This window comes from Metarhizium acridum, assembly GCF_019434415.1.
Source record: "Metarhizium acridum strain ARSEF 324 chromosome Unknown scaffold_31, whole genome shotgun sequence".
Classification (NCBI taxonomy): domain Eukaryota; kingdom Fungi; phylum Ascomycota; class Sordariomycetes; order Hypocreales; family Clavicipitaceae; genus Metarhizium; species Metarhizium acridum.
In genome coordinates this window covers 683,094-707,492 of record NW_027094018.1, presented here as the reverse complement: position 1 = coordinate 707,492, position 24,399 = coordinate 683,094, and the positions used below count along the sequence as shown (strand labels likewise).

Here is a 24,399-nt window from a genome sequence, read left to right as displayed (position 1 = left end):
CGGTCCATCAAGCGCCATCTGCACTCCCTGGCGCTCCCACGGCCCAACTTTGGAAGCTACTACAGAAGCCTGACTGGACTTGCAGCCTGATTGACGGCATAAATGTGGTTTGATTGATTGATGAATGACATGGACTGGCCTTGGCCCCTGTCGTCATGCATCGAGTCAAGTAGCCTTCTGGTCGAGGTACATGTACTCGAGCAATCAAGCCTCGTTCAAGAGCTCCAGCCGCGTCGACCGACTTCCTGTTTGGTCAGACCTTCCCCAGTCTCCGTTCTCCATTCAATCTGCTCCATGGCCGCCGCGTCCATGTCCATGTCACCACCAACTTGATCTCCTCATCGCCTCGTCACTTGGTAATTGCTGACGAGCCACTCCCTCCTCCTCCAGGTGTCGCCATGCACCCGCTCCCCTAATCGCTGCAGTCTTATTGTTAGCATCTGTATTTTATCGCCGCCCTCAATTGTTTCATCAGCATCGATTAAGCCGCCGCCCACCATGGAGGACATGGCGAGGTCCGACTATCCCGCCATGCTGGTAAGTGCAGCTCTGCCCACGAAAAGACGGCTTGCCTTGGCCGGCCTGCGACTGTCCCCTCTGGCTACTGGACATTTGAATCTCTGTCGAAATGCTGACTGCTGTGATTGTTTTTCTCGGTTCCAATAGGCCAATATGCAGCCTGGCCAGGCGGTTCAGACGCTCAACGATCGGGTGAAGCGCATCAACAAGGTCAATCTCGAAATTGCCGACTGGCTTCAGGTACGCATCCACACCCAACGCCCAAATCCAACGGCTTAGTTCGACTAGCCTGGGGCTGCCGTCTCCGGTATGCGCCATTGACGATGCCTTGCCTGGCTAACGTTTCCCTCCCGTTACCCGCCAAGTAGGAACGCCGTCGCATTGAAGAGCAATATGTCCAAGGTCTGCGAAGGCTTGCACAGAGCAGAACCCCGAATTCACAATCCGAACTCGGGTACGTCATCAGCTTTGCTCGTTGGCTATAATAGCCGACCCTGTCCTATCACTTAGCTGTGTTGCGACACCTCCCAAAACTTGCTTCACCACTAACCTGGTCCTCTTCAGTGTCTTCCAGGTCCCCTGGACTCGAATTGTTGATGCCATCGAGCGCATTGCCCAGTCACACCACCTCTTTGCCGAAAGGCTCGAGAGCGATGTCGAGCGCCCCTTGCGCTTGTATCAGCAGCGGCGAGACTACCAAAACATGCATAACATATCCAGCAACTTGACGGCAATGGCGAGAGATCTCGAAGGTGCCCAAGACAAGTCGGATAAGCTAAATAGGAAGGGCGCCAAGGCCAGCAGCCAAAAGGTTGATGAGGCTTCGGCCAAGCTAGAATCGGCTGCGCAGCAATGGGAATCACAAGCGCCCTTTATATTTGAGTCTCTACAAGCCGTCGACGAAACCCGCGTCAACCATCTACGGGATGTGCTGACCCAGTACCAAACCCATGAGACAGACCAAGCTCAGCGAGTTCAAGAAATTGCCGCCCAGACACTCGCCGTTGTGTTGGAGATTAATACAGAGAAGGAAATCAAAGATTTTGTGGCAAGTGCAGTCGCCGGCAAGCCGCTTGCTGCAACGAGGACATCTACCCGTCGTGCCTCAATACCTGGACGACAGCCTTCCCTAGAACAGCCTCCCATGCCACATTCGGACACAATGAACTCCACAGCCTCGGCGACTATTCCTCCTCCAACTAGGGGGTCTGTTTCACAGCAATCGCATCACGATGATGAATCCAACGAGCAGCTCCCCACAGACCAGCCCAAAGGTACTTGACATCTAGTATATTAACTGTTTGCCCCTCCATGTACTGACCTAGTGAAGAATCGAAGCTTCGTAGACTGGGTACCTTGTTCGGTGGTCGACGACGACAGAGTGTTCACGGTGGTTTCGGGAGCCTTTCGCCTGGCAAAGCTGGCGGTATTACATTTGGTCGCCTTGGGAGCAGCCACGGACGGGGTGTTTCTCCTCGGACATCATCGACCAACCTACATGAGTCGGGCCGTCTAGCCTCTCTAGCCGAAACTCCTGATACCCCTACAGCATCCACCCATGACGAATCCATTAACGATCGAAGCCGATCCCATGAAGCTACCAACGGCATACACACAAAGGATGGAACAGAAGCTGCAGGCGTCAATGGGGCACAGTCGAGTGACATTTTTGATGTGCCTCCACCTCCGGGACCACCTCCGACTCAGCAAACCGAGAAGGCTGGCGGCTTGACCAAGGATGAAGAGGGCTTCACTGTTCGGGCACCGATGAACGATCCCATTTCTGAAGCTCAGAGAGAAGCAGCAGGCGAAGAGGCTGATCAGCTTTTCAAGTTGAATATTCAGAACAAACCCGTCGAGGAAGAAGATCCTGAGGCTAAACAGGCGGCACTGTCAAGCGTTGCCAACACCCTGAAATTGGGACCAGCGACTCGTCGGACTAGCACCGTACGAGGACGACGAGATGTTAGAAACACTGTATTCGTACCACCTCCCGGAGCAACTCAAACTGAGCCTTTTCTACCCGCCATTTCCGCTTCTCCCCCAATGCCAAGCAGTGCATCATTCATGCGATCTCCTGCTATGACTGCTTTGGCTTCAGAAACTAGCACTGCTGGCACTTCAGACAGCCAATCTGTGCGGTCTGGGCATTCTTTGGGCAGCTTGGTCCATGCCAAGCATCCAGAGCTTAGTGGGCCTGGGTTGCAAAGCTCCATAATTGAGACGGTCTCTGCTACTTTTGAGGACGGCGTTGTCAAAAGTGCCAGTATTGCTGGTGAGCTGGCTTTTGTCAATAATGATGCTGATATCTCCTCGGAAAAGAGTGCGTTGCCTTCCATCCGTCCTATTGTCGCGCATACATACACTAACAATGCATAGCCCACGAAACTATTCGGATAAACAATTTCCCCAAATTAGAACGCATTGGACCAAACCGGATCTTTGTCCAAAATGCCTCACCGGATCAGCCAGACCAATATGCTCTCGATCTTTCGCACCTTGCCAAGACATCTATTGCATTCTCATACAAGGTCTTTTCCGATGACTCTGACCCATCAGGCCTCGGAAAGCATTGTCCTTTGCTACTCAAGCCAGTATGGAAGCCCCAGGAGGACAAGTTGGGTTTATTGCTGCAATACCAGCTCAATCCAATGAGCAAGTTTACCGCACCAATTACGCTGCACAATGTCGTTTTTGTAGCTAGATATGAGGGCAAAGCTACGGCTGCTCAAACCAAGCCCAGCGGAACACACCTTAAGGATAAGCACCTAGTGTACTGGAGACTGGGCGACGTTACTTTGACCGGTGACATGCAAAAGATTGTTTGTCGGGTCGTGGGAGCAGAGGGCATCTGCCCATCACCTGGGCATGTAGAAGCCCGGTGGGAATACACCGCGTCGGGAGATGCACTGGTTGGTAGTGGCATATCGGTGTCACGACTTGCAGACAAGGGCAAGGGCAAAGAGCTCACCGACGATGATCCATTTGCCGACGCGGGATCCGCTACCAGCCAGACATGGCTGGATATTCCTGCGACCCGGAAACTCGTCAGTGGAAAGTACGAGGGTAAGTGAGCAGAGTGAAGGGAGGGCGAAAGCGTGAAACCTGTATATGGAGAATGAGTCCAGGCGAAGATGTGTAATTTGAAAAGTGTAGCGGTGTTTCATCATGGCGGAACAGCTTTCTTTCTTTTTGATATCAATCCAGTTTATTTGTCGTCAGTCTGCTATACGCGCTGTTTCCTTTGTCTCGTACATCCGGGCAGCCACGACGTGGTGAAGTGGAATATGGAGCATGTAAGCCTTGTGTAGCATACTATGTGCTGGCGGCGGACGACCAGGCTGCAGCCCTACGTGCATTTCGTTGCCAGATACACTGCAGAACGGTCTTTTGTTTTATAGAATCGGGATACAGGGAGTTTGCGGACCATCCCTTGGGTGTTGTTGTATTGGGAAAAGTAAGCCTGTGCAATACGCAGGTACGAAATGACTATTCACCAGTTTCGTCCACGAAGCCTTGATGTGAGAGGTCAGATCATGGCCGTGTGGTTCCGGCTGACCATTTCATATTGTACAATGCTCAGACGTTATCCTTTGCCCGCGTCCATTTGACAAAAAACACCGCTCATCTATTGACGCCAACTCCGCAAGAATCACAAATGTACCGCCCAATCTATATAACCATGCCAAGGCCTGAATGCCTGCCACAGGCCATCCGCAATGTACATGAACCCCACGCCACAAAGGAAAACGTAATGCTGACACGATGCTGTTATTCTGTTTTTCGCTCCTCACCCTTTCCATCTTTTTCTTTAACGCTATCACCTCCTCGCTTCGCAGACACCTTCTCCTGGGCCTTTCCCTTTCTCCATTTGGAAAACTTTTCTCCCAGATAACGCCATGTCCTGGCCCATCCGCCCATTATGGCACCCTTCATGGACTGTGTAGTGCTGGGCCAGTTGACAGTTTGTTTAATCACTTGGCTAACGATTTTGCGGAGTTCCTGAGGGTCATCGGAAACAATGCGCTTTTCGAACTCACCACCTTGTCGGCGTTTAATGGATGTGCTTTCATCATCGGCGGTCGCAGCCATCATCTGATTAAATTCTTCACGGGGTATAGAGAACTTCTTTTGATACTGGAAATACAGCCTGGACCGGAAGTTCTTGGGCAGCCGGCGAACCATGTTCCCTCGCTTGACGGGGTCCATGTCTTGCTGGAGCACGCTGTCTGCCGTCGGGTCTAGCACCCAATTCTCGTCATCTAGGCGGCAGGAGGCTGTGAAGTTCACATTTGGCAGAGTTTTTATGAGCGGCGCGTAGAGACGTCGGAAGTGTACGACGTTGTTGTTGACAATATTGGCGACTTTGCTTTTGTTCTCTGTAGGTAGTGCCATGCGTGGATCGCCCATGTAACTCAGGCCGGCAATAGTACTGTACAGGTCGGTTTCAGTGAATTGAGGAGGTAAAAGAAGCAGGGCCGTGCGGACCGCAGCAATTAGGTTGTGCTGGTTGGCGAGCCGGACCTGAGGATGGTCGCGGAGAATTTTGACGGGTTTTTGCAGCCGGCCTGCAAGGTACAGGTTGTCCCAAGTTGACAAGTCCTTGACCAAGTTGTCTATGCTGGTAACACCGTATTTGATCAGCATGCCATTCACTTCAACATATGGATTAAAGTATACACCCGCGCCCCAACTTTGGACCCTCGACACCAAACCGGACCCAAGAGAAGCAATTCCCGAGTAGTGGTCGCGGTGTTGACGGATGTTGATCGAGTGCCAATGCTGTGTGTGGCTGACACCAAATATGAAATCAATCATCTTGGGCGATCCCTTTTGCGCCTTGACTAATGCTTCCGGTGGCTTCGGGTGAACGGCTCGAAACTCGGCCTCGGTGATGCTGCGGCTGATGTCTTCTTGGGGGAAAACACCAGATCCATATGCAAAACAGTATACGATCGGCGCATTGAATTGCCGGAGCATTATGCGCAGCGCTTCTTTGAGTTCGTAATTAATGATCATGTGCTGGTTGACACCAAACAACCGGTGGGGAAGATCTTCGAAGGACTTGATTGCGAAGTCGACGGAATCTTCCCAATCATCGCCATAGAGGTTGAATTTCCCCCTGGCAGACTCCTTTTTCTTAGGTAGACTGGAAGTAGTTGTGCTCGATTGCGTTGACGGTGTTGATTTTGCGCTGGCAGAGGCAGCGGATAAGCCGGTTGTTGAATCTGAATACCATCTTGGCTGCTCTAGGCCCCTTCGCCGACTCGAATGTAGTGAAGCTCGGGAAAGGACTGTTTGTGAAGTAATAATTCGAGCAGAACGGAATATGACGGAGGGGGTTAATCGACTTGATGCCGCGGCGGCCTACACAGTCCAAGGTTAGCCAAATACCACGGCCGCTGGGGGGGGGTTTGTTCCCAGGAGATGGTTGTATACCGTCAGGCCAAGCTGAATTACTACCATTGCCGTTACGCGTCCAAGGCTGCGAGAATTCACCAGTTTTCTCAATGATTATCACCGGATAGGCCAAACGAGATTTCGCTGCGAAAATAGCATCGCCCGATAAAGACGCAGATCGAACCACAGTACGTCAGTAATTGTTTCGAAAACCTGCAGATTGCATGAGCCAGAGACGCGCAACGGTTAAAGTGTCAATATGTGGATGTCAGGGTAGCAAATGACGAGCACTACGTCACTCGTCGATTGCGAAATGACGGGCAATTGCAGAATTCGATGAAGAGGCTCTGGTCCTTTAGCTGCGTCTCACAGCTCCAAGATGTTGGTGCGTCGATTGAACCATGTTCAATCCTCTTGGCCCTTTCGGCTTTCGAGGAAATCTGGAGCGCGCAAATCCCCGCGGCAGCTGCGTCTCTAGAGTGGGTCCACCTTGGCCACTACCCGTTGGCAACTAAGTGGGCTCGTCCACTTAGTCGCTGACGGGTAGTACTACTACTATTTGAACGGAATGCAAGGCAACTGACCAATCAAAATATACGCTGTCGCAGCCTGTGCTTTGGCACCCGAGATTCAGGAGTTGTCAGCCACGCGGGTTGCAAAAAAGGCCGCACACCTGTGTGTGTGATTGTAGGTGCGGGGTGTGCGGCCTTTTTTGCAACTCGCGTGTCAGCGTTGTGAGTGCACGTTGCTGTTTTGTAGAGCAGTATTTTAGCCCTGCAGTGCTTCTATCAACTCTATACTGACTACCTATATATATATGTAGTTCTTCCTCTGGAGGACTTATCCTGACGCACGAGTGGAATGACCGAGGCTCAACATCATGTCCAGGTTTTGTCCCGTCTTCGAGTATGCATTGATCTACTGCCCGCCACCAACCCACCTAGGTGCCTCTCTTGATAGGCATTCGAGGAAGGGTATATGCGAACATGAGAAAAGCATTAGCATTATGGACGTAACCTTGGGCTTTACCAGCCTGTTCGTCGGGCGGCTTATTTCTCCTCTTTGATCCTTGCGGAGGCACAGTGAACCAGACGGGTGGTAGTCCAGGCGTTTGAGCTTTCCCGTTGAATGGCCCTGATGAATGAGAGGCTTTGCAACTGCAGTTAACCACTATTTACCTACTAGGTAGGTAGGTAAGTAGTAGTGGCAAGCTTCATATCGCCGCCTTGTCAAGACCTGACAGGACAAAGTGATCACGTGACCACGAGAGGCTGTCGCGGGAGAGCTTTCGCGGAAGGCCCCACAGCAGCATCTGCCACATCAACAAGAAGCGCAAGCGCGTGGAATCAGCAATGCGAGGCCAGCCTCAGAGCGATGGGGAGCCCGCTGCATCCCGTGGTCCAAAAAGCACAATGTCGAGTAGACTGCGAGCAACTGCGCCATCTGGCGTCCCAAGAGCTCAAGGCCGTTCAAGAGTGAGTTTTTTACAGTCCTCCAAACGATCAGATCACCACCTTATTAGATGTTGCCTTTTGTTTTGATGAGACTGACACACAACATTCAGATAGCGTCATTCAGGGCTACCCAACCCTCGTATAATCTGATTACGGGCGCTGAATCCAATACCCGACCATCCTCCAGACAAAGCCAGAATGCCGAATCTTATCGCCCTGGGTCACGGGATAGCTCGAAAGAAAACATGGCTCCTCCAGATGCTGACGAGTATGAAAAATACCGGAAAGAAATAGAAGCCCTCAAGGCAGAAATTGGAACCTTACAATACCGCATGCAAACCGCAGACCAAGAAAAGGAAATTGCAATGTCCCAACAGTCTAATAAGTTGGAACAAGCTCGACGACGCGAACAGGAGGAATTGCAGCAAAGGCAGATGGCTGAAGCAGACAAAGACAAAGCTGCTGGATTAGTGGAGTCTATCAGGGCCGAGATGGACGAACTGCGAGAGCGATCGCAATCAGATTACAAAGCTCTGGAGCGGAAGGCTCGCGAAGCACAGGACGAGGCTCGGCTGCTACAGGAACAGCTGGACGACTTGTCAACAGCCAAGGACGATGCAGCGAGGATCGCTGACAGGAAGATGAATGACATGCAGATGCAGATAACTGCCCTCCAGACTTCTATTCAAGAGTTGGAACAGGAAAGTCATTCCAGAGAGGAGAATGTTCAGCAAGCTCACTCTGTTATCGCGAAGAAGGACTCTCAGATTGCAAAGTTGGAGGCAGAAGTTCTTCGGCTGAGAGCGCAAAGTGGCGATGCAGAAACTATGGAAATCATCAGGAGGGAGCTATCCGAACAAGTTCAGCATATAAGAGCTCTGGAGGCCACCAACCGTGATCAACTGAGCGAGCTGAAGCACCTCAGGGCCGTAAGCAAGGCTGTAGAGGTTGTGGAAGAGGAGAAGAGGTCACTACAGCGCAAGCTGGAGTCTGCAGAATCTATTGAGGCGGAGCTGGCAGAAGCTAGGCTACATCGACAGCGGTTGGAAGACGAGCGTCTTGCCTGGACATCGTACCTAAAGAATTCTTCAGAAACAGGCGATGAATTTGAATCCCCTGAAGCAATGGCTAGAGCCTTGATGGAAGAACGCCTGACAACAGCCTCTTATGTGGAACAGTTGGGAGCTATGCGAGCAGAAGTGAGCGCTCGTGAAAACTCAATTCAACTATTGCAGGAGGAAGTCGGACATCTGAAAGATCAGTTAGAGAATGCGAAGGCGTCAGCTGGCATGTTATCCAAAGATAAGGCACGCCAGCGTATCTATCGACAACGCATTCTGGCTGTTAAAGAGGCCGAGTATTTGCGAGCACAAATCAAAGCTCTTGACGATGAGGACCAAACTATGCAGCCCGAGAAATACGACGAGACACGATTAGCGCGAATTCAAGAGCTAGAAAACCTTGTTGAGCGGTACAAGGCCGAAGTTCAAATTCTTCATGCTGAACTGTCGTCTCTGGAGCCAGCCACGGGCACCCCAACACCACATCCCTTATCAGGAACTAAACGCTCTCGACCGGAAGATGATGATGCACAGGAGCAGCTCGGCCAGCTGACGCGGAAAAATAGGAAGCTCCAAGAAGACATCACTGGGTTACAAACAAAGGTCACCATGTTGGAAAAAGACCTCTCCACAAGCAAGGAACAACTGTCCGCTGCGAAGGAGCGCAATTCAACAAGAGTCTTGTCACTGAGATCAAACCCAACCTCGGATTATGAAGCTATCAAACGAAGCACCCTGGAGGCACTCAAAAAAGAGAACTCTGACCTCTTGTTACAACTTCGATCCAAGCATCCCAACCCGGCAGTAGCTGTCATCCCAACATCGGTCCTAGGTGCGATGGAGAGAGAGATTGCTGCAGCCAAGGCTGAGACGGCTTCAGCTCAAAAATCAGCCAGGCGACTAAAGGAAGTCTGGGGTTCCAAGTCCCAAGAGTTCAAAGAAGCCATCTTTTCTACCTTGGGATGGACAGTCACATTCATTCCAAATGGTAAGATGAGAGTCGAAAGCACATTCTTTCCATCACAGACCGATGAGCACGAGAACTCAATCGTCTTTGACGGTGAGAGGGGCACGATGAAGGTCGGCGGCGGTCCTAAAAGTCCATTTGCCAGAAGAATAGGCGATCAAATAGGATTTTGGGTCAGAGAGAAAGGATGCATCCCGGGGTTTCTGGCAGCGCTGACATTAGAATTTTACGAAGAGCATACAAGAGCATCACGGAGTTGAAACGCCATTTTGGGACAACGAATGAATTTAAAGGGACTAACGGTTGGCGGCGCAGCTTGGCTGACGTACATATTGTACAGGCCTGGCAATTTGTACATCAACATTGGGATTTTACAATGCGGCATGTATTGGTCTATCTCGACATACATTTCCAGCAGTCGAAGGATCGTTATTTCACAGTAGAAACGACGGTTTGAATTGAATCTGTACACTAGGTACCACATGAATGCTGTTTATGAATTAGCAAGTTGATGTTCATCCGTTGGTCGTGTCAATTCAAACACGGTCACAGCCGAAGCTTAGTCATATTGCGCCTCGGCACATTGACGCCCCCCATTCACGTCGCATGTGAGGCGTCCAACCATCTCATACAACTAAAGATCTTGACATGCTGCATTTCTTCTCTCCCAATAATTCATAGCTTGAGTCGAATCGCAAATGCAAACGACTTGATTCCCTGCCCCAAAATGGGATTCGCAACCGCCGCCCCTCCCTCGCAACCCACCAGCTCGCCTGCTCTCCAAGCAGCATGGGATAAACACTACACGCACAACTCATCAACGAGACACCCTGTATTCTTCACAGAGAGACTGCGCAGATCGCCTGCCTCGTTAGGGCCATGGACAGGAGGAATCAATAGTCCTGTTGCGCATGGGTACGTGTATCAGGAGGTTCAGAAGGACGGGATTAATAGTCCCAAGTTGTAACGAGGCTTGTGGGGTGGCAGAGTCCTGGTCGTGTGAGGTACGAACAATGGAACGTTTTGTTGCAACAAGACGTTTATTCGGTGGTATAGCGTGTCTGATGGACTCTGCGCGGAAAAGGTTGGTTGTTTGCCGCGGCTGGCTGAGCACGGCGCCGAGTCCTTTGGAGGATCTAGTCGCGGGGTCCAGGGTATGAGGGGATCTCGGTCTTTATTCGCGGTTACTGGAGTTCAATTTATAGCGTACCCGGGCCTGTGACACCATTGAGAGTATGCAGTGCGATTCGTCGGCGAATAAGGGGTTTGTCGATAACTAGTCGTCCACGGGTAAAGAACGTCGCATTTTCACCTGCTGACAAGTAATAATACAAATGTATCGCACAAAAAAAAACACCCAAAAAATAGGCGTGGCCACGTCATGGTATTCTATATGTTTTCCCTCCTTATACGGGGTATTCTGCGCGACAAAACGACTGAGAGTCTGGTAGTTATCACCCAGCCGGATCCAGGTGCTGTTAGACCCTGGCTTCTTGCCAAATGCAACGCTCCATAGGGGATTCAGGGACAAAAACATAAAAGGGAAAAAGGACACGAAGAAGGAATGAAAAAGGAGAACAAGAAGTGAAAACAAAACCGGCACTGTAGTCATGATTTTGCTGCCCCAATTCGCCCGCCCCTCTTCCTAGGTGCCCTTTGCCAGCAGCATTGATCTCTCATCGATGTAAAAGTACAGGAACGACAATGACTACTACTGCAGCCGTGCAAACCCCAGCACACAAAATGATTGTCCACTTTTTATTTTTGCGCCACATTCGGCGCTTCGCATCACTTGCACTGTTCCTAAAGAGACTTGAGGACTCTTCGAGGCTACCCGTTTTGTCGAGAAGCCCTTCAAGATTCTCGCCTCGTTCCGCCATGGAGCGGGCATTTTGTTCCGCGATGCATCTACCGACTCTTATGCCTTGCTGTAGTTGGCCTATTTGGCCATTTTCATCAGCACCTCTTAGATTGCTTGATTCTTGCTGACTCGACGTGTCGTGATGAGGGAACATCTTGGAAAAGTCGGAAATCTTGGAGCTACGTTCATATCCATCACGTTAGAGCTAATGAGAAACCATATGACGGAGGGTGCCTGGCGAAGCATACTAGTGGAGGTCTGGGGCCGACGTTGATGAAGTCACCGTCTTGTTCCTTGCTGGGATGATTTTCTTGCGATGTAACTCGGTAGGTTGTTAGTTGTGTGGGATGGCAAGAACTTTCTCAGTAGCTAGATGAGATGTCGGGAGAGCATATCTATGTATCTACGTACTAGGTAGGTATGCGAGCTCAAGTCAGAGGCGCATGGAGCTTTTGTTGAGCCCGTGGGCAACTTAAAGCTCCCAAGCATCGCGACGTCCTCTTTCCCTGAACAATCGAGCACAAACGGCACACGGATTCACGATTACCAGTGCCGGGTATTTGCCCGCCCGGTGGCGTTTGTGTGGCGTTCGAGGACAAGGCCAGTCACGTGAGACAGTTTCCTAGTCGAAAACCTTGGTAGCTGGTCTCGGCGTGTATGAGGCCAACAAAGGAGAAAGCTTTGATGTTATGGGTTGCACCCCGTATTGTTGCTGCATTGGCCACATTTTCTTCTCTTTTCACTGAATTGGTTTGATCGTATTGCATGAGACAGTCACAAAAGAATGTTTGTTGAGTCACAACGGCAGGGGACATGATACACCTGTCCCGACAAGTGGCCTGGAGAGCCTGCAGGCTTCACACCAACATCCAGTGTCGTGCTGTGTCGACGACCCCGTCCACCGGATTGGGGGGCTCAGGCAAAAGGAAGGCAGTGACAAAGAAATTGTTCTTCGACAAGGCCGTCGGCAAACCGAAGAATGAACCAAGTTCTGCTTCAAAGGTCGTTGCCCGTTCTCGCGCAAACTCAGTACGTTCAATCTTAGTGAACGTCCCCTAGCAATCAGATGACTGACCGGAACCGTAATCAACAGGTGAGCCAAGGGCATGATCCGAAAAGCAGGTTAAGGCTCGACGTTGGTAAGAAGTACACTGGTCGTCATGGCGTATTTCGATCCACAGTCCTCCATCGGCTGCAGGTCGTGCTCAACAATCGTTTAGCGTCACAGCAAGCAGGGCAAGGGATAGGAGACGATGAGTTGAACAGACAAGCGGCTCTATTCATGAATGCGCTAGACCATGCCTTTTCACTTGCCGAACAGAACGTTACTCGCCGTGACAAGAACCCCTTGTTTTGGAACCTGCGAGATGCCTTCATCACGCGAGACATCAAGGGCTTAACCAAGGAACTTCAGTATTCTTTCCAGTCCTTCATGGTTCGACAAAACTTCTCCAAGGAGCTGGAAGACAATCAAAAGCGCCTCCTAGATTTCCGGTTTCCCCACGAGTGGTTTCCAGCCACGCGCACGATGCAGCGCACCATCCACGTGCACGTTGGACCGACTAATTCCGGAAAAACTTACAATGCTCTCAAAGCGCTTGAGAACTCCAAGACGGGCGTTTATGCAGGACCGCTGCGATTGTTGGCTACGGAAGTGTATCAAAGACTCACAGCCAAAGGTCGCCCGTGCGCCTTAATCACTGGCGAGGAAATTCGCATACCTGAGGACACGGACCAATATTTTTCAAGCTGCACGGTAGAAATGGTCCCGCTGAATACGAAGTTCGATGTTGCTGTCATTGATGAGATTCAGATGATTGCCGATCCTGAGCGTGGGAATGCATGGACAACCGCAGTGCTAGGTGTACAAGCCAACGAGGTGCATTTGTGCGGCGAGGACCGGACGGTCCCTCTTTTGCAGGCGCTTTGTGCCAGTATCGGTGACAAGTGTGTTGTTCATCGCTATGAACGGCTCAGTCCTCTCAAGACGATGGATTCTGCCATCAAGGGTGATTACAGTAACCTGCAAAAAGGGGATGCAATAGTTGCCTTCAGTCGCCTATCACTTCACGTATTGAAACGAAACATTGAGACCGCGACTGGTCGAAGATGTGCGATTATCTACGGGTCGTTGCCACCTGAAGTTCGGGTGCAACAAGCGGCCTTGTTCAACGATCCGAACAATGACTACGACTTTGTTGTTGCCAGTGATGCGATTGGCATGGGCTTGAACCTCGAAATTCGACGAGTGGTGCTCGAGTCAATCACCAAGTTTGATGGCAACCAGAACAGACTGCTCACTTATCCTGAAATCAAGCAAATTGGCGGTCGTGCAGGACGATATAGAACTGCGCAAAGCGCCGTGGGTGTGAATGCTGAGGAAGCTGAGAAGGAAAAAGTCGGCCTCGTAACAACAATGGACCAAGCCGATCTGCGAAATGTTGAGAAAGCTTTTCAGAAAAAGGTCAACGACATTGAATATGCCAGTATCCAGCCCCCAGCCGGCATCGTTGAACGATTTGCATCTTACTTCCCACCAGACACACCCTTGTCTTTCATATTGATGCGAATCAAGGCTGCAGCAACTGTTGGGCCAAGATATCGCCTGAATGTCAGCAGTGATGCCCTGGAAATAGCCGATATTATTCAAGACCTCCCGCTTACGATTTACGACCGCCTGACATTCTGCTACTTGCCCGTGGCACTGCGAGCGGAAGGTGCCGTTGATGTTTTGCGCGCTCTTGCGCGAGTTCTGGCCAACAACTCGGCCGGTGATCTGCTTTCTATTAAAGAAATACCGCTCGAGTTCTTGGAGGTCAAGATGGAAGACTATCCGGGCGGGCCGCAAGAATACCTATCCAAACTGGAGGCGCTGCATGTGGCAATTAATCAATACATTTGGCTGTCCTATCGATACGCCGGCATGTTTGCAAGCCAGGCGCTGGCCTTCCACGTGCGACATCTGGTCGAAGAGAAACTCATTTCCACACTAGATCGTCTCGATTTCACAGAAGAACAGCTCGAGCACAAGCGAAAGAACAAGCGGAGACAGGCTCGCTCTCGCAATATGAGCAGAAAAGCGATCGGTGAAGAGGACGGTGATGAACTGGAGCAGGAGCACGAGCAGCATGACGCCCAAATTCCAGTGTCGCTCGGTAAGGGCAAAAAGCTCGACGAGAGAGAGCAGCATGAAAAACAGATTGAGGTTGGATCAATGTAAAGTATGCGTTGAGTAGAAACCGGTCAAAACGGCGTGTAAAGTACATCTGAAGAGGGTGTGATGGATACTCTTGGTTTCGTATAATGGATGCATTGAAAGGCGTTGAGGATCTTGGGCGGACAAAAACATCTCTTGGAAAACTCCCCTTGTTTTTGCATATGCCTGTACACTACTCTTCTTGCTCCTGAATTGATGGCACAATTGCTTAAAGTAGATCAATTGAGCTTGCCCCGTGCAAGATATGTCCCCAAGCGAGGCTGATAGGGGCCCTTTGTAGCGAAAGGCTAAAGCGCTGTATACCACTTTCTCAAATGCTGCAACGTGCTGGTGCATGCTTGTGTATGAACTGACCGTGTCGGTTGGGCATCATTCCAGCACCGCGCGGTAGACACGCTATGGAGTGCCTGCGCTTGGCATTGATAATACATGGAGACATTTGGTGGCAAGACAAAGTCAGCCCTGCTTATATCGTCTTTAGAAGAGCAAGGCAGCAATGAATACGTCGGGTTGATGATGTGCAGTGCGAACGAAAACACGAAGTTCGGGATGCTGGCACTCGTACGGAGTAACATGAGCTGCATGACGAGGTAGGTGCAGAGGTAGGTGCAGATTTAGAAGCATCATTTGTGCTTGCATATTTGGAGCTGCACGGACCGAGTGGAGTGGACTGGGTGCAAGTTAGTAACTTGCTTGGTATTTCTGCTCAGCTCTTGCCCTTTCTTAGCTTTCTTAGCTCAATGTTCTTAGACGTGGCGACTCACTCTTTCCTTTTGTTTGGTGGAATGGAGCTATGCCTGTCTAGCTTCATTGAGCTGACACGGTGACCGGCTCCCGCATTACTGTCCGTTTTCTCTTCTTTTCAAATGTTCTTTTTGTTTGCAATTTGCATCCCCTGGCTGACCAACCGCCCGCCATCCATTGCCCAACGCGTTTTCTAAACTAACCTGTGATCTCATCCGAATGAACCGACCGAGTTATGCTGGGAGCATACACAGGCGCACCAGTCTTCGTTCCTAGCCCAGTTCAAAGTGCGCGTCGCCAATGCTTCTCCAGCTTGCGTTGGCCATCTTGCTACTTTGATCTGCTTTGCTGTTGCAAAATTACAGCTTCCTCTCTCCTCACCCGTCGTACACAGCCTCGCCGCCATGTCGTCCGACACTTCCTCACGGGAGGAGTTGGACCCGTCCTCGCTATCCGCAAACGCGACTCGATCCGCGCCGTACTCCTACCGAGCCCCGAGCCCTCCGTTAATTCCCATACCTGCGCCGACGAAGTCTAGGGGTCCTCAATTCGCCATGGAGCTCCTACCGCAATTACAAGATGTCGACCCAAATCAGTTGAACGATTTACAAATCATTACTCGAAATGAGAGACAAGTCGCAAAGGATTCTGCCGATCCTTGGGTGTGGGACAATCGCTATCAGGCGCAGGCCATTCTGGACTTTCTCTATCTCGGCCCCAATACCGTTATACGCGATCTTTCCTTCCTTGAGCGGGAAGGTATTACCATGATGCTCTTGGTGCGCCCATCGTGCTTCGCCGGGGTGGAAATATCTCCTGTAAAGGAGGCCAAAAATCGGCTGAAGATCTCTGTGGAGTATATAGATGTGAACGGCCTGCACGACCTCATTCGTGGGTTTCCCACGGCGGTTAAACTGATAAACGATCATTTGTTGGGTAGAGATCACCCTCAGTCTACCGGCAGTAATGGAGACGGATGCGAGATGGACGGAATCATTGTGCCATCTAGCAACTTCCGTCGGGGCAAAGTGTTGGTTACGTGCGCGACTGGGATTGACTGGTCACCGGCGATTGTTGCGGCGTACGTCATGTCCGTGTTTCGCAATGACATGGTGACGACGTTGCAATTCATTGGCTTGCAGAGAGTCTGTTGCGCATTTGACGAGGATACAAAGCGCATTTTGCAGTCGTGGGGAGATATCCTTTCAGCAAGGTCGGCAGTTGCCCAGCATGAACACCACCAGGGTCTAGAAGCGGCAGAGCCTGAGCAGAGTGGCCAGATCCCTTACGGTCAAGAGGGAAAAGGTTCTGCAATCGGAGCCGGGGCCTCGGCGCCAAAGAGGGGATTTGATGACATGATGGATTTGAATGAGGATGATTGTGAGGACACTGGAGGAGCTCCCATCACGGACCTGGACAGGTTTATTGGCCGGGGCCCATTCGCACCGTTTGCTGATGCCATGCATGGTAACTAGCAAGCGCACCTGGTCGAGGTTTTGGGTCTGAGCGATGCCAACCATGCAGGCTTGATTTTGGAATGTATGGAACCCATGGCATTGATCATGAAGGTCACTGGTCAGGGCAAGCAAAATCAACGTTACCTTTGTGGCAGGCGTTCTGGACGACATAAGCATATGAAGATACCCTTGTAAAATTTTAAGTAACTCCCTAGGTACATGGAATTAAGGCGAGTACATTTTGTTCAGAATTTGATTACAGCCTTGGTCTTTCTGTCCTGTATGATCTTGATGGACATTCAATCTGCCAATTTTGGTTTACGAAACGTGATATGCCATGTTAACAAGCCCATGTGACGCCGGCAAACGTGGTACTCACAAAAGAAAAGGTAATGATGGCTCGATACGGACCGCGACTCCGGACAAGCGAGCCTGAGGCCTGAAGTCTGTTTGGGTATGCTACATAAAACACTTGATCTCCATCTATCGTTGGCTGTGCGCAATGCTTTACCAAGGAATGCGTTGAAACACAAGGGGGCAAAGCCGTTGTTCCCGGATCCCGAAAATGCGAGTGACAAGCGGCTGAAGCCACATGTTTGATTGTGTCAATATATTCACAAGGTGCTATATGTACATAAATACCTGTCTATTTCACAGTATCAGTGCACGACCTTCTCATTCAGCCTGGGCGTGTCAACGGGCCCATATCCGCCGTGAACGATGCCCTCAGTGATCCATGTTCCCAGGAAAAATAAATAAATAAATAAATGATTGTGCCTGCATGATTAAGACGTGCACAATCTTCATCCAATCTTCATCTACTAGGAGAATTACGGTTTGTTCCTCGGACTAGCGAGGAGAGTGTGCCCGTCACCCCCCCTTTGTTCACCGTGAATTCACTTTACCGTCACGTTTCCTTCTACGAGCCGCACAACCAAGCATCCCTTTCACGCTATTCTTTCCCATGATTTGCCAAGCATGTCTTTCATATGTTTATTCTCTCTCTTTGCTCTCACCGCGCCGGCCACCCCGATTTCAGATTTGTCTCTCATTGTTGAACCAAGAGCAAATCCGCCACCATGGCCTCGCGCCAGCACAACCTCCGACCTGCATCAGCGCGCCGCATACCGCAGCGCTACAAAAACAGGGACAAAGAAGAAGAGAGAGGAGCGCAACCTCGGGCGCTGTCCAGAAATCATAATCCAACTTTTATATCTTCTGTACAGCCGCAAAATTCGGACCTCGGAAAGTACTGCGCGTTTCCCTCGCGTCCGCTCAACGATCCGGACCCAGGACCAAGTGAATTGGTCAAGGCCACGAGAGAGTGCTTCACAAGCGGAAAGAGGGAAGAGTTGGAAAGGAAACTGAGAGCTGCGGATTCGCCCGGAAACCAAGGTGAGCAAAAATTTCCCAAAATTTTGGCTGCGCGCCCTCGTTCCCGCGTGTTTCCCGAGCTGACGTCGGAGAAAGACACAGGAGCTTCAACCCCAACATCACCAAGGATGGCTCTTGTTGCCAGACTGCCACCCATGGAATCGGGCCTGGGCAGGTCGTCGGACGACATGGACAGCCCGTTCGTTGGAGAAGAAATTTACTGGGGGTCTGATTCGGACGACGAGCCGCCTCACGCTTATTCCAGCGCGCCAGACGCCCCGTTGAGCCCGCGGGAGGTGTTGTAGGATGACCTTTCCGACGGTATTCAATGGGTGATGTGCCATGTATTGTGTAAAAGGCACCCGTTCTCGAAGGTGGCACGGCGGCTTTTGAGCCTCAGTGGTTTGCAGATTCAGAATTTTCTTACCAAGTATCTGGCAGAAGACAAGGTTTGGGAGACGTACGAGATGAATGTGGACAAGATCCCGTATCGTGAGCTGATGGCGGAGGCTGCGGAGAGAAATTTATGCCACTTCTCCGATTTGATCAACTTGTATCCCCCGAAACTCAGTACCTACCGGATCACGGAGAGGGATGTTGATCAGGCCGCAGAGTATATGAAGCATCGGGGTCTGGATGAACATACTAAAGATCTGAAAGGCTGGGTGGGCGTCAGCACGAGCGGCTTTGGTCATCTGGACATTACAGAGCCTATTGTGCTCGACGCCAAAGACAAAGATGACCTTGGAAGAGCGCGACCTTCTGGACCCATTGACATGGGGCAAATCGAGGCCGCTGCAGTAGTCCAAGCCAGGAAAATGGCTGCCGAAAGCGATAAGAAGTGCCTTATAAACGACGCTTTCCTCGGTACAGCCCCCAGAGTTATCCCGCGTTCGGTGCCAGACGCCAGCCAGGGTAAGATTGTTCGAGATGGCATCCACGTCACGCCTCAGCGAAACCGCCTTGTCCGCTCTGGGATTCTCAGCGACGTAACCAACCTCATCCCAATCAGCTGGCTTGAGAGCGACGAACCTTTCGGAAGAAGGCAGCTGGATGGCCAGCCGAGCTCTCCTACGGACCTGAACGCGTATGAGGTACGTACGAGCCCGGGAAGGCAAATGCTGCAAATGCCTATCACGCTTTCGCAATTCGTCCCTGGCAAATATGTCGGCACTGCACTGGAAGCTGGGATGACATGCACGGAGTTTCATCCAGTCAGTGTACAAACTAACCATCTACAGCCTCAGACGTCCCTGCTTGCAAGTTCAACAATAGCCATGGCAGCGATGCGAAGAAGCCGCGTTTTGCGAACGACGACGGACGACTCCCGCTGTGATCATCCGTCGTTGGGAGTCACTCGTGCAGAAAACACGGATTTACGACGACAGGTTGCCTCTATGCAAGCTTTGATCAACTCCAACGGAGCAGTGCAAGACAAGGACAACGGACTCTTTGGCACAGCCGCCGGGCCAGAAGTATCGGCGGTTGTCAGCGGCGGGCTAACCGCTGGATATCAGTCTCTGAGCAATCGACGGGAGACACCGGCCACAACTGTAGACCAGCATGATACCACGAAAGACAGCACGGAGCCACCAGCGGCCCAGGATTCCTGCAATCCACGAGAGTATCGTAAAGAGCTCGAAGAGCTCTCGAGTCCGGTTGCTGCGGCCAACACGAATAGTGTCCAGCTCCAGCTTAGCAGGGAAATCGACAAGATATGTAGGCGCCACCTCTGGGAAGAAGGCAAAGCTCCCGTAGGCAGACCAAGGGCTCCTCGTAAGCACCCCCGGCGCTGCAACGCCCAACATTAGTACACTAACAAACAAGCTCCCAGGCCCGGCGTCGATGGAAGTCGCCGAAGATGACTCGGATTATACTCCCGGAAGCAGCGCGGGGACAAAGCGCAGGCAGAGCGTGCAAGCTCAGAAAACTCCCGTGAAGCAAAGGAAACTTGGCACAACGCCAAAAACTCCAGTGCGATCTCAGTTCCGAACGGCGCCCATGACAAGCAGCCCAAGAGAACCAATCAAGCCTCTGAATTTAATTTCCATCGACCGTCAACGGGCAAGCGGACAAGAGGGCGCGAGTCTTCCCTCCAATGCACCGCCTTCGCCCGTAGTTCCTATTTCCCCGTGCCCACGCCGCTCATCCAAAGCAACCGGTACTGGCGGCGAGCCGAACAAGGGCAAAAAGAACGCAGCACCCATCTTCGGCCTTCACCGAAACCAGGAGCTGGCGAGGCCCGCCGACTCGACGGAAAACGCTGAATACGCGTGGTCGGCTGAGACGGCCGACTTCGCCGCCAATTCCGAGGTCGCTCGGTATGCCCTGAGGGCGAACCGGCTCGCTGGCGACGGCCTGAGAATCGGCCCAAGCGGCTGGCCGGAAGATGCCCTGACGGCGCTCACCAAGCTAAAGGACGAGTTCCACGCGGTTGAGTTCCAGCAGAGGGGCAGTGCTACGCGGAACGCGGAGGAGATCAAGTTTGCAGGGTGCGCAGGCCGGGCTCTGTATGCTGAATTTGCGACGGAGGCAGAGTTTGCGTTGGAGGTGAGCGGTGACGGGTGTGAAGAGACAGATGGTCATGATGATGTTGCGTGGAGTTGAGCCTGTCCTGATATGAAGGACTAGAAATGACGAGATGTGACGAATTGTTGTCGGACATTTTGGGGGCCCGTGTATAGCGAGTAGATTTGGACTAGCATCGTTTGGCGTCGAGGTCTTTCTGATGAACTAGTTATTTGAACACATGCAGGTTTACCGAGTACGCAGTCCGCCACACAGCCCCGTGTCAAGTACATACTAGGGTGCCTATACGGTGTTTGATTTGACCTAGCTGCTATTCGAAAGACGAGTAAAACTAGACGAGGCGCAGCGGGCGCCAGGAGAAAACATTGGCATTTCCCGTTGCCCTCTTGTGGCCAATCAACGGCCGCTGCCAAGCTCAACTAGGCTATGTTGTGGCCCGATTCGGCGGGTCTCGTCCAATATAGTTAACCATTAGACTTGACCGGTTGACAAGGAGGCTTTGGAGGCGGCAAGTCAATGGGGGATTTGACCGTGGCATTGTAGATGCGTTTATTGAACAATAGGCCGCCACGGCTGCTGTACATGGCCCTCGCGGCGCCTGGCTCGTGCGGAGTGGTTTGCTGCACAAGCCAGTTCATGGCATAGCGCCGCGAGACGAGACATGAAGCACGAGGCGTTTCTTGTTGGGCTCAAGGTGGCAGGTGGGCGTGACACAATGCCACGACGCGACAAAGGGACGCGAGACGAGCCTTGGCAGGGAATTCAAGGCTGGGCGGGCATTGGGGGCGCAATATAATTACAGTGCTGCCGCAGCCAAGTGGCCGTATCTTCCTTCTTTCCTGACTTTGTCGAGCAGGGCGGTTCAATGTTTGTCTTGTCGCCCATGGCCATGGTCCGTCCACATCGGGAAGCCGCCACCGTCAGCAAGTTGCAATGCCGACCCGTCGCTCCTTCCGGATTGCTCCTGTCCTTCTAGCGGGCGCCGTTTTCTGGATATTTTTTCGACTTTTATCCGAGCAGGGGATTTACTCGATACCGGAGACAGCCTTGAGTCTGCGTCAACAAAGCCCCCTACGCTCCCCCGACGCCTCGCCGGGTTCGACGACCAGCACCTCACCACTCTCAGAGGAACGCGAAGCAGCCCGCCAGCTCTGCGCATCTCATGGCTTCAAACCCTTTGTTCCGACCGGCGACGCCCGGCGCAAGGTCTACGACTTGTTCATGATCAACTCCGAACTCGACTTTCTAGAGCTCCGGCTCGACACCCTCTACGACCACGTAGACTACTTTGTCATTGTCGAGTCGCCGCGAACCTTTCAGGGCGGGGAAAAGAACCTCACGATCCGCGACAGCTGGTCCAAGTTTGAGCGATTCCACCCCAAGCTGATATACCACCAGCTCGAATTCCCTGCCGACTTCGCACCCCGTCTCACCTGGGACTTTGAGGACCTCCAGCGCGACTCCATGTTCACCCAAGTCTTTCCCAAGCTATCCGGCGAACAAGCACCCAACAGGGGCGACGTCATTATCGTCGCCGATGTCGACGAGATCCCTCGCCCCGAAACAGTCACCACCCTGCGGTCATGCACATTCCCTCGCCGACTGACCCTCCAGTCCAAGTTCTACTACTACTCGTTTCAGTTCCTCCACGTGGGACCGGAGTGGCCTCATCCACAAGCGACGTTTTACCAAGGTCCCGACGAAACCATCACCCCTACGCACCTGCGCGTTGGCGATGGAGGCTCGTTTTTCCACAGAGAATTCTTCGAAAAGGGCAGCTTGAAAAATGCCTCGTGGCACTGTAGTAGTTGCTTTGCCACCATTGAGCAGTTGCTGAACAAGATGGCGAGCTTCTCGCACATATGGATGAACGACGCCAAGTTTAGGAATAGAGACAAGATTGTGGAGTCGGTCAGGCAGGGCAAGGACTTGTGGGGGCGGGAAACGGAGAAGTTTGTGAGGGTGGACGGCAATACGGATGTGCCAGAGCTGCTGGGCAGGGAGGAAGGCAAGAGGTTTGGGTACATGGTGAACAGGGATGGTGACGGCGCTGGGTTTACGGATTATCCTTAGATTTTGTCACATGGCGTTGGGGAATGGATCAAGGGGAAAACGGACTTTTATATGCAGGCCGGGCCACTGTCCCCCGAAAGCCTCCAAGGGTACACATATACACAGCCCAATCTGCGGCTCTTGTTGTTTGAAGCTAGAATGCCGATCTGAATCTACTACCTGTTCGGAATTCATGGTCAAAGTTGTACAGACTATGGTCCAAGTAGCCACCATCTCCCTTCCTTTGGCTGTCGCCCACAGAATGCGCTTCCTGCATCCGAGAGCACGCGACTGAGGAACCTGATGGTTGATGCGTCCCTTCACTTCAAGCCGGGTCGTGAGAGGGTGCTCTGACCCGAGTGCGAATCCGGCGATGCAGTCGAGGTTCAGAGTTGAAACAGACTGTCGGTGTGCGAGCCGTGACGATGCTGTAACTAACGCAGCTTGAGGCTTTGCAAGCTTGGCATGTCCCGGACCATCTGCGTAATGGTAGTGAGAACATGGCGCGTTGTGGTCTCGAGCAGCTTTTTGAGAGCCGTCCTTGACACCGCGATGGTTCTACGTTTAAAGAGCGCGGTGGATGCCGGCTGGGCGGCTTTCCGCTCCATGGCTCGACATGTTGGCCGGAGGGACCTGGCGTTGGAAATTTCAAGAAATGTCGTGACTTGATGCACTACTTGTGTTTCATAGGCTCAACCTGCCCACGGGGCTGCGCATGGTCTGCCGAATTGTTGCGATGGCTGTGAGTCGCGAGGTGGTGGTTCGTTTGGCGGAATCGGGCACTTGGGACGACTTGCAATCTTTCGTAGACATTCAAGTTGCCGTGTCGTGGCATGAGGATGAGGGGTTGGCAACGTTTGGCTGCGGCCTCGTGACTGCGAAGCAGGGCCATGGTGAGTGAGAAGCGGGAAGGGAGTTGAAAATGCAGACTGGAGGCGGACTCGGGCTGGGCTCGGGCTGGGCGGCCGGAGCTCGGGGTGTGACTTGGATGCAACAGAGCCGTCAGACACCGAGTCACCGTATTTGGATTCAATTTGCAAACGCCGTTGGTGGAAATGTCAATTGCTCGGGGCGCTCATCCATTTTACTCGGGGCGCTCAATACCCCACCACGCCCCAATTTTGGTCTAGCGGCCCCAATTCCAGACCCCACAGCATATTTTTAGTTTAAATGCATGGCAGTAAATGCCCTTAATTAAATAATAAGGTGCTTGTGTAATTTACATGATTTTTTTAAGCTACTATACACTTTCAGGTTAGATTTTTTCTTTATAGTGTTAAAGAAGGAAAAATGCTACTACTTACTGAAAAATTCATACGGTTATAGCTTTTTTTTAAAAAAAAAAATCCGTTAATTTTTAATAGAGCTTTTTAGTGTTAAGTAAAGCTGCCATGCATTTATGCTGAGAATGTACTATGGGGTCTGGCAGCGGGGTTGACCGCAGAAAAATTAGGGCGTGAGCGCCCCGAGTAAAATGGATGAGCGCCCCGAGCAATTGACGTGGAAATGGATGCCTCTTCTTTACCAGCTTTTTCATGTGAACAACCAGGTCAATGTTGAGTCTGTTGTCAACCCGAGACAGAAGTGGTTTCTGGCCAATCATTGTGTCGCAAGCGATGCAGGCAACAGGGTTAAAGTTCAATAGCTCTGGGGGATTGGCGACGACGTGTATCTTTGAGGGGAGCGGTGCCATTGGCCGCCTAGCATTTCCAACAGTTGACAAGTCTACGCTCGGACTTTGGAGGTCACGTTGGTTTGATCCAT

The 24,399-nt window shown here is 51.8% G+C and overlaps 9 protein-coding genes across 10 annotated transcripts; 7 read left to right on the top strand and 2 right to left on the bottom strand.

Annotated features, from left to right (window-relative positions):
- Nucleotides 1–49: 49 nt before the first annotated feature.
- Nucleotides 50–3,593, top strand: SYP1_1 (Suppressor of nonfunctional Profilin; the record flags this gene model as incomplete). The annotated part of the gene is made up of 5 exons (XM_066118575.1): nt 50–537; nt 667–759; nt 888–1,793; nt 1,850–2,842; nt 2,899–3,593. Exons 3-5 carry the CDS (start codon nt 1,223–1,225, stop codon nt 3,591–3,593), a joined length of 2,259 nt encoding a protein of 752 aa, XP_065976095.1. The 5' UTR covers nt 50–537; nt 667–759; nt 888–1,222.
- Nucleotides 3,594–4,290: 697 nt separating this feature from the next.
- On the bottom strand, nt 4,291–5,985 carry TAM41_1 (Mitochondrial translocator assembly and maintenance protein 41; the record flags this gene model as incomplete). The annotated part of the gene is made up of 2 exons (XM_066118574.1): nt 4,291–5,886; nt 5,959–5,985. The coding sequence occupies 2 exons, from the start codon at nt 5,983–5,985 to the stop codon at nt 4,291–4,293; spliced, it is 1,623 nt and encodes a 540-aa protein (XP_065976094.1).
- A 1,139-nt stretch (nt 5,986–7,124) lies between these two features.
- MAD1_1 (coiled-coil domain-containing protein mad1) lies at nt 7,125–10,746 on the top strand. Of its 2 annotated transcripts, XM_066118573.1 has the most exons (2): nt 7,125–7,394; nt 7,484–10,741. In XM_066118573.1, the coding sequence occupies exons 1-2, from the start codon at nt 7,272–7,274 to the stop codon at nt 9,659–9,661; spliced, it is 2,301 nt and encodes a 766-aa protein (XP_065976093.1). In that variant the 5' UTR covers nt 7,125–7,271; the 3' UTR covers nt 9,662–10,741. The 2 variants fall into 2 exon arrangements, with proteins under 2 accessions (XP_065976093.1, XP_007806595.2); XM_007808404.2 differs by having other exon boundaries at nt 7,381–10,746.
- Nucleotides 10,747–11,032: 286 nt separating this feature from the next.
- On the bottom strand, nt 11,033–11,832 carry SNC2_1 (Vesicle membrane receptor protein (v-SNARE)). The gene is made up of 2 exons (XM_066118572.1): nt 11,511–11,832; nt 11,033–11,441 (listed from the first exon to the last, which is right to left on the bottom strand). The coding sequence occupies exon 2, from the start codon at nt 11,414–11,416 to the stop codon at nt 11,078–11,080; it is 339 nt and encodes a 112-aa protein (XP_065976092.1). The 5' UTR covers nt 11,417–11,441; nt 11,511–11,832; the 3' UTR covers nt 11,033–11,077.
- Nucleotides 11,833–11,936: 104 nt separating this feature from the next.
- On the top strand, nt 11,937–14,906 carry SUV3_1 (RNA helicase). The gene is made up of 2 exons (XM_007808405.2): nt 11,937–12,264; nt 12,356–14,906. Exons 1-2 carry the CDS (start codon nt 12,076–12,078, stop codon nt 14,480–14,482), a joined length of 2,316 nt encoding a protein of 771 aa, XP_007806596.2. The 5' UTR covers nt 11,937–12,075; the 3' UTR covers nt 14,483–14,906.
- A 326-nt stretch (nt 14,907–15,232) lies between these two features.
- Nucleotides 15,233–16,920, top strand: J3458_005042 (uncharacterized protein). The gene has a single exon (XM_007808406.2). It carries the CDS (start codon nt 15,628–15,630, stop codon nt 16,696–16,698), a length of 1,071 nt encoding a protein of 356 aa, XP_007806597.2. The 5' UTR covers nt 15,233–15,627; the 3' UTR covers nt 16,699–16,920.
- A 425-nt stretch (nt 16,921–17,345) lies between these two features.
- J3458_005041 (uncharacterized protein) lies at nt 17,346–18,359 on the top strand (the record flags this gene model as incomplete). The annotated part of the gene is made up of 1 exon (XM_066118571.1): nt 17,346–18,359. The coding sequence occupies exon 1, from the start codon at nt 17,760–17,762 to the stop codon at nt 18,357–18,359; it is 600 nt and encodes a 199-aa protein (XP_065976091.1). The 5' UTR covers nt 17,346–17,759.
- Nucleotides 18,360–18,521: 162 nt separating this feature from the next.
- On the top strand, nt 18,522–20,661 carry J3458_005040 (uncharacterized protein; the record flags this gene model as incomplete). The annotated part of the gene is made up of 2 exons (XM_066118570.1): nt 18,522–19,830; nt 19,889–20,661. The coding sequence occupies 2 exons, from the start codon at nt 18,522–18,524 to the stop codon at nt 20,659–20,661; spliced, it is 2,082 nt and encodes a 693-aa protein (XP_065976090.1).
- Nucleotides 20,662–21,171: 510 nt separating this feature from the next.
- Nucleotides 21,172–23,662, top strand: J3458_005039 (uncharacterized protein). Its single transcript, XM_007808408.2, has one exon. It carries the CDS (start codon nt 21,517–21,519, stop codon nt 22,654–22,656), a length of 1,140 nt encoding a protein of 379 aa, XP_007806599.1. The 5' UTR covers nt 21,172–21,516; the 3' UTR covers nt 22,657–23,662.
- Nucleotides 23,663–24,399: the final 737 nt, after the last annotated feature.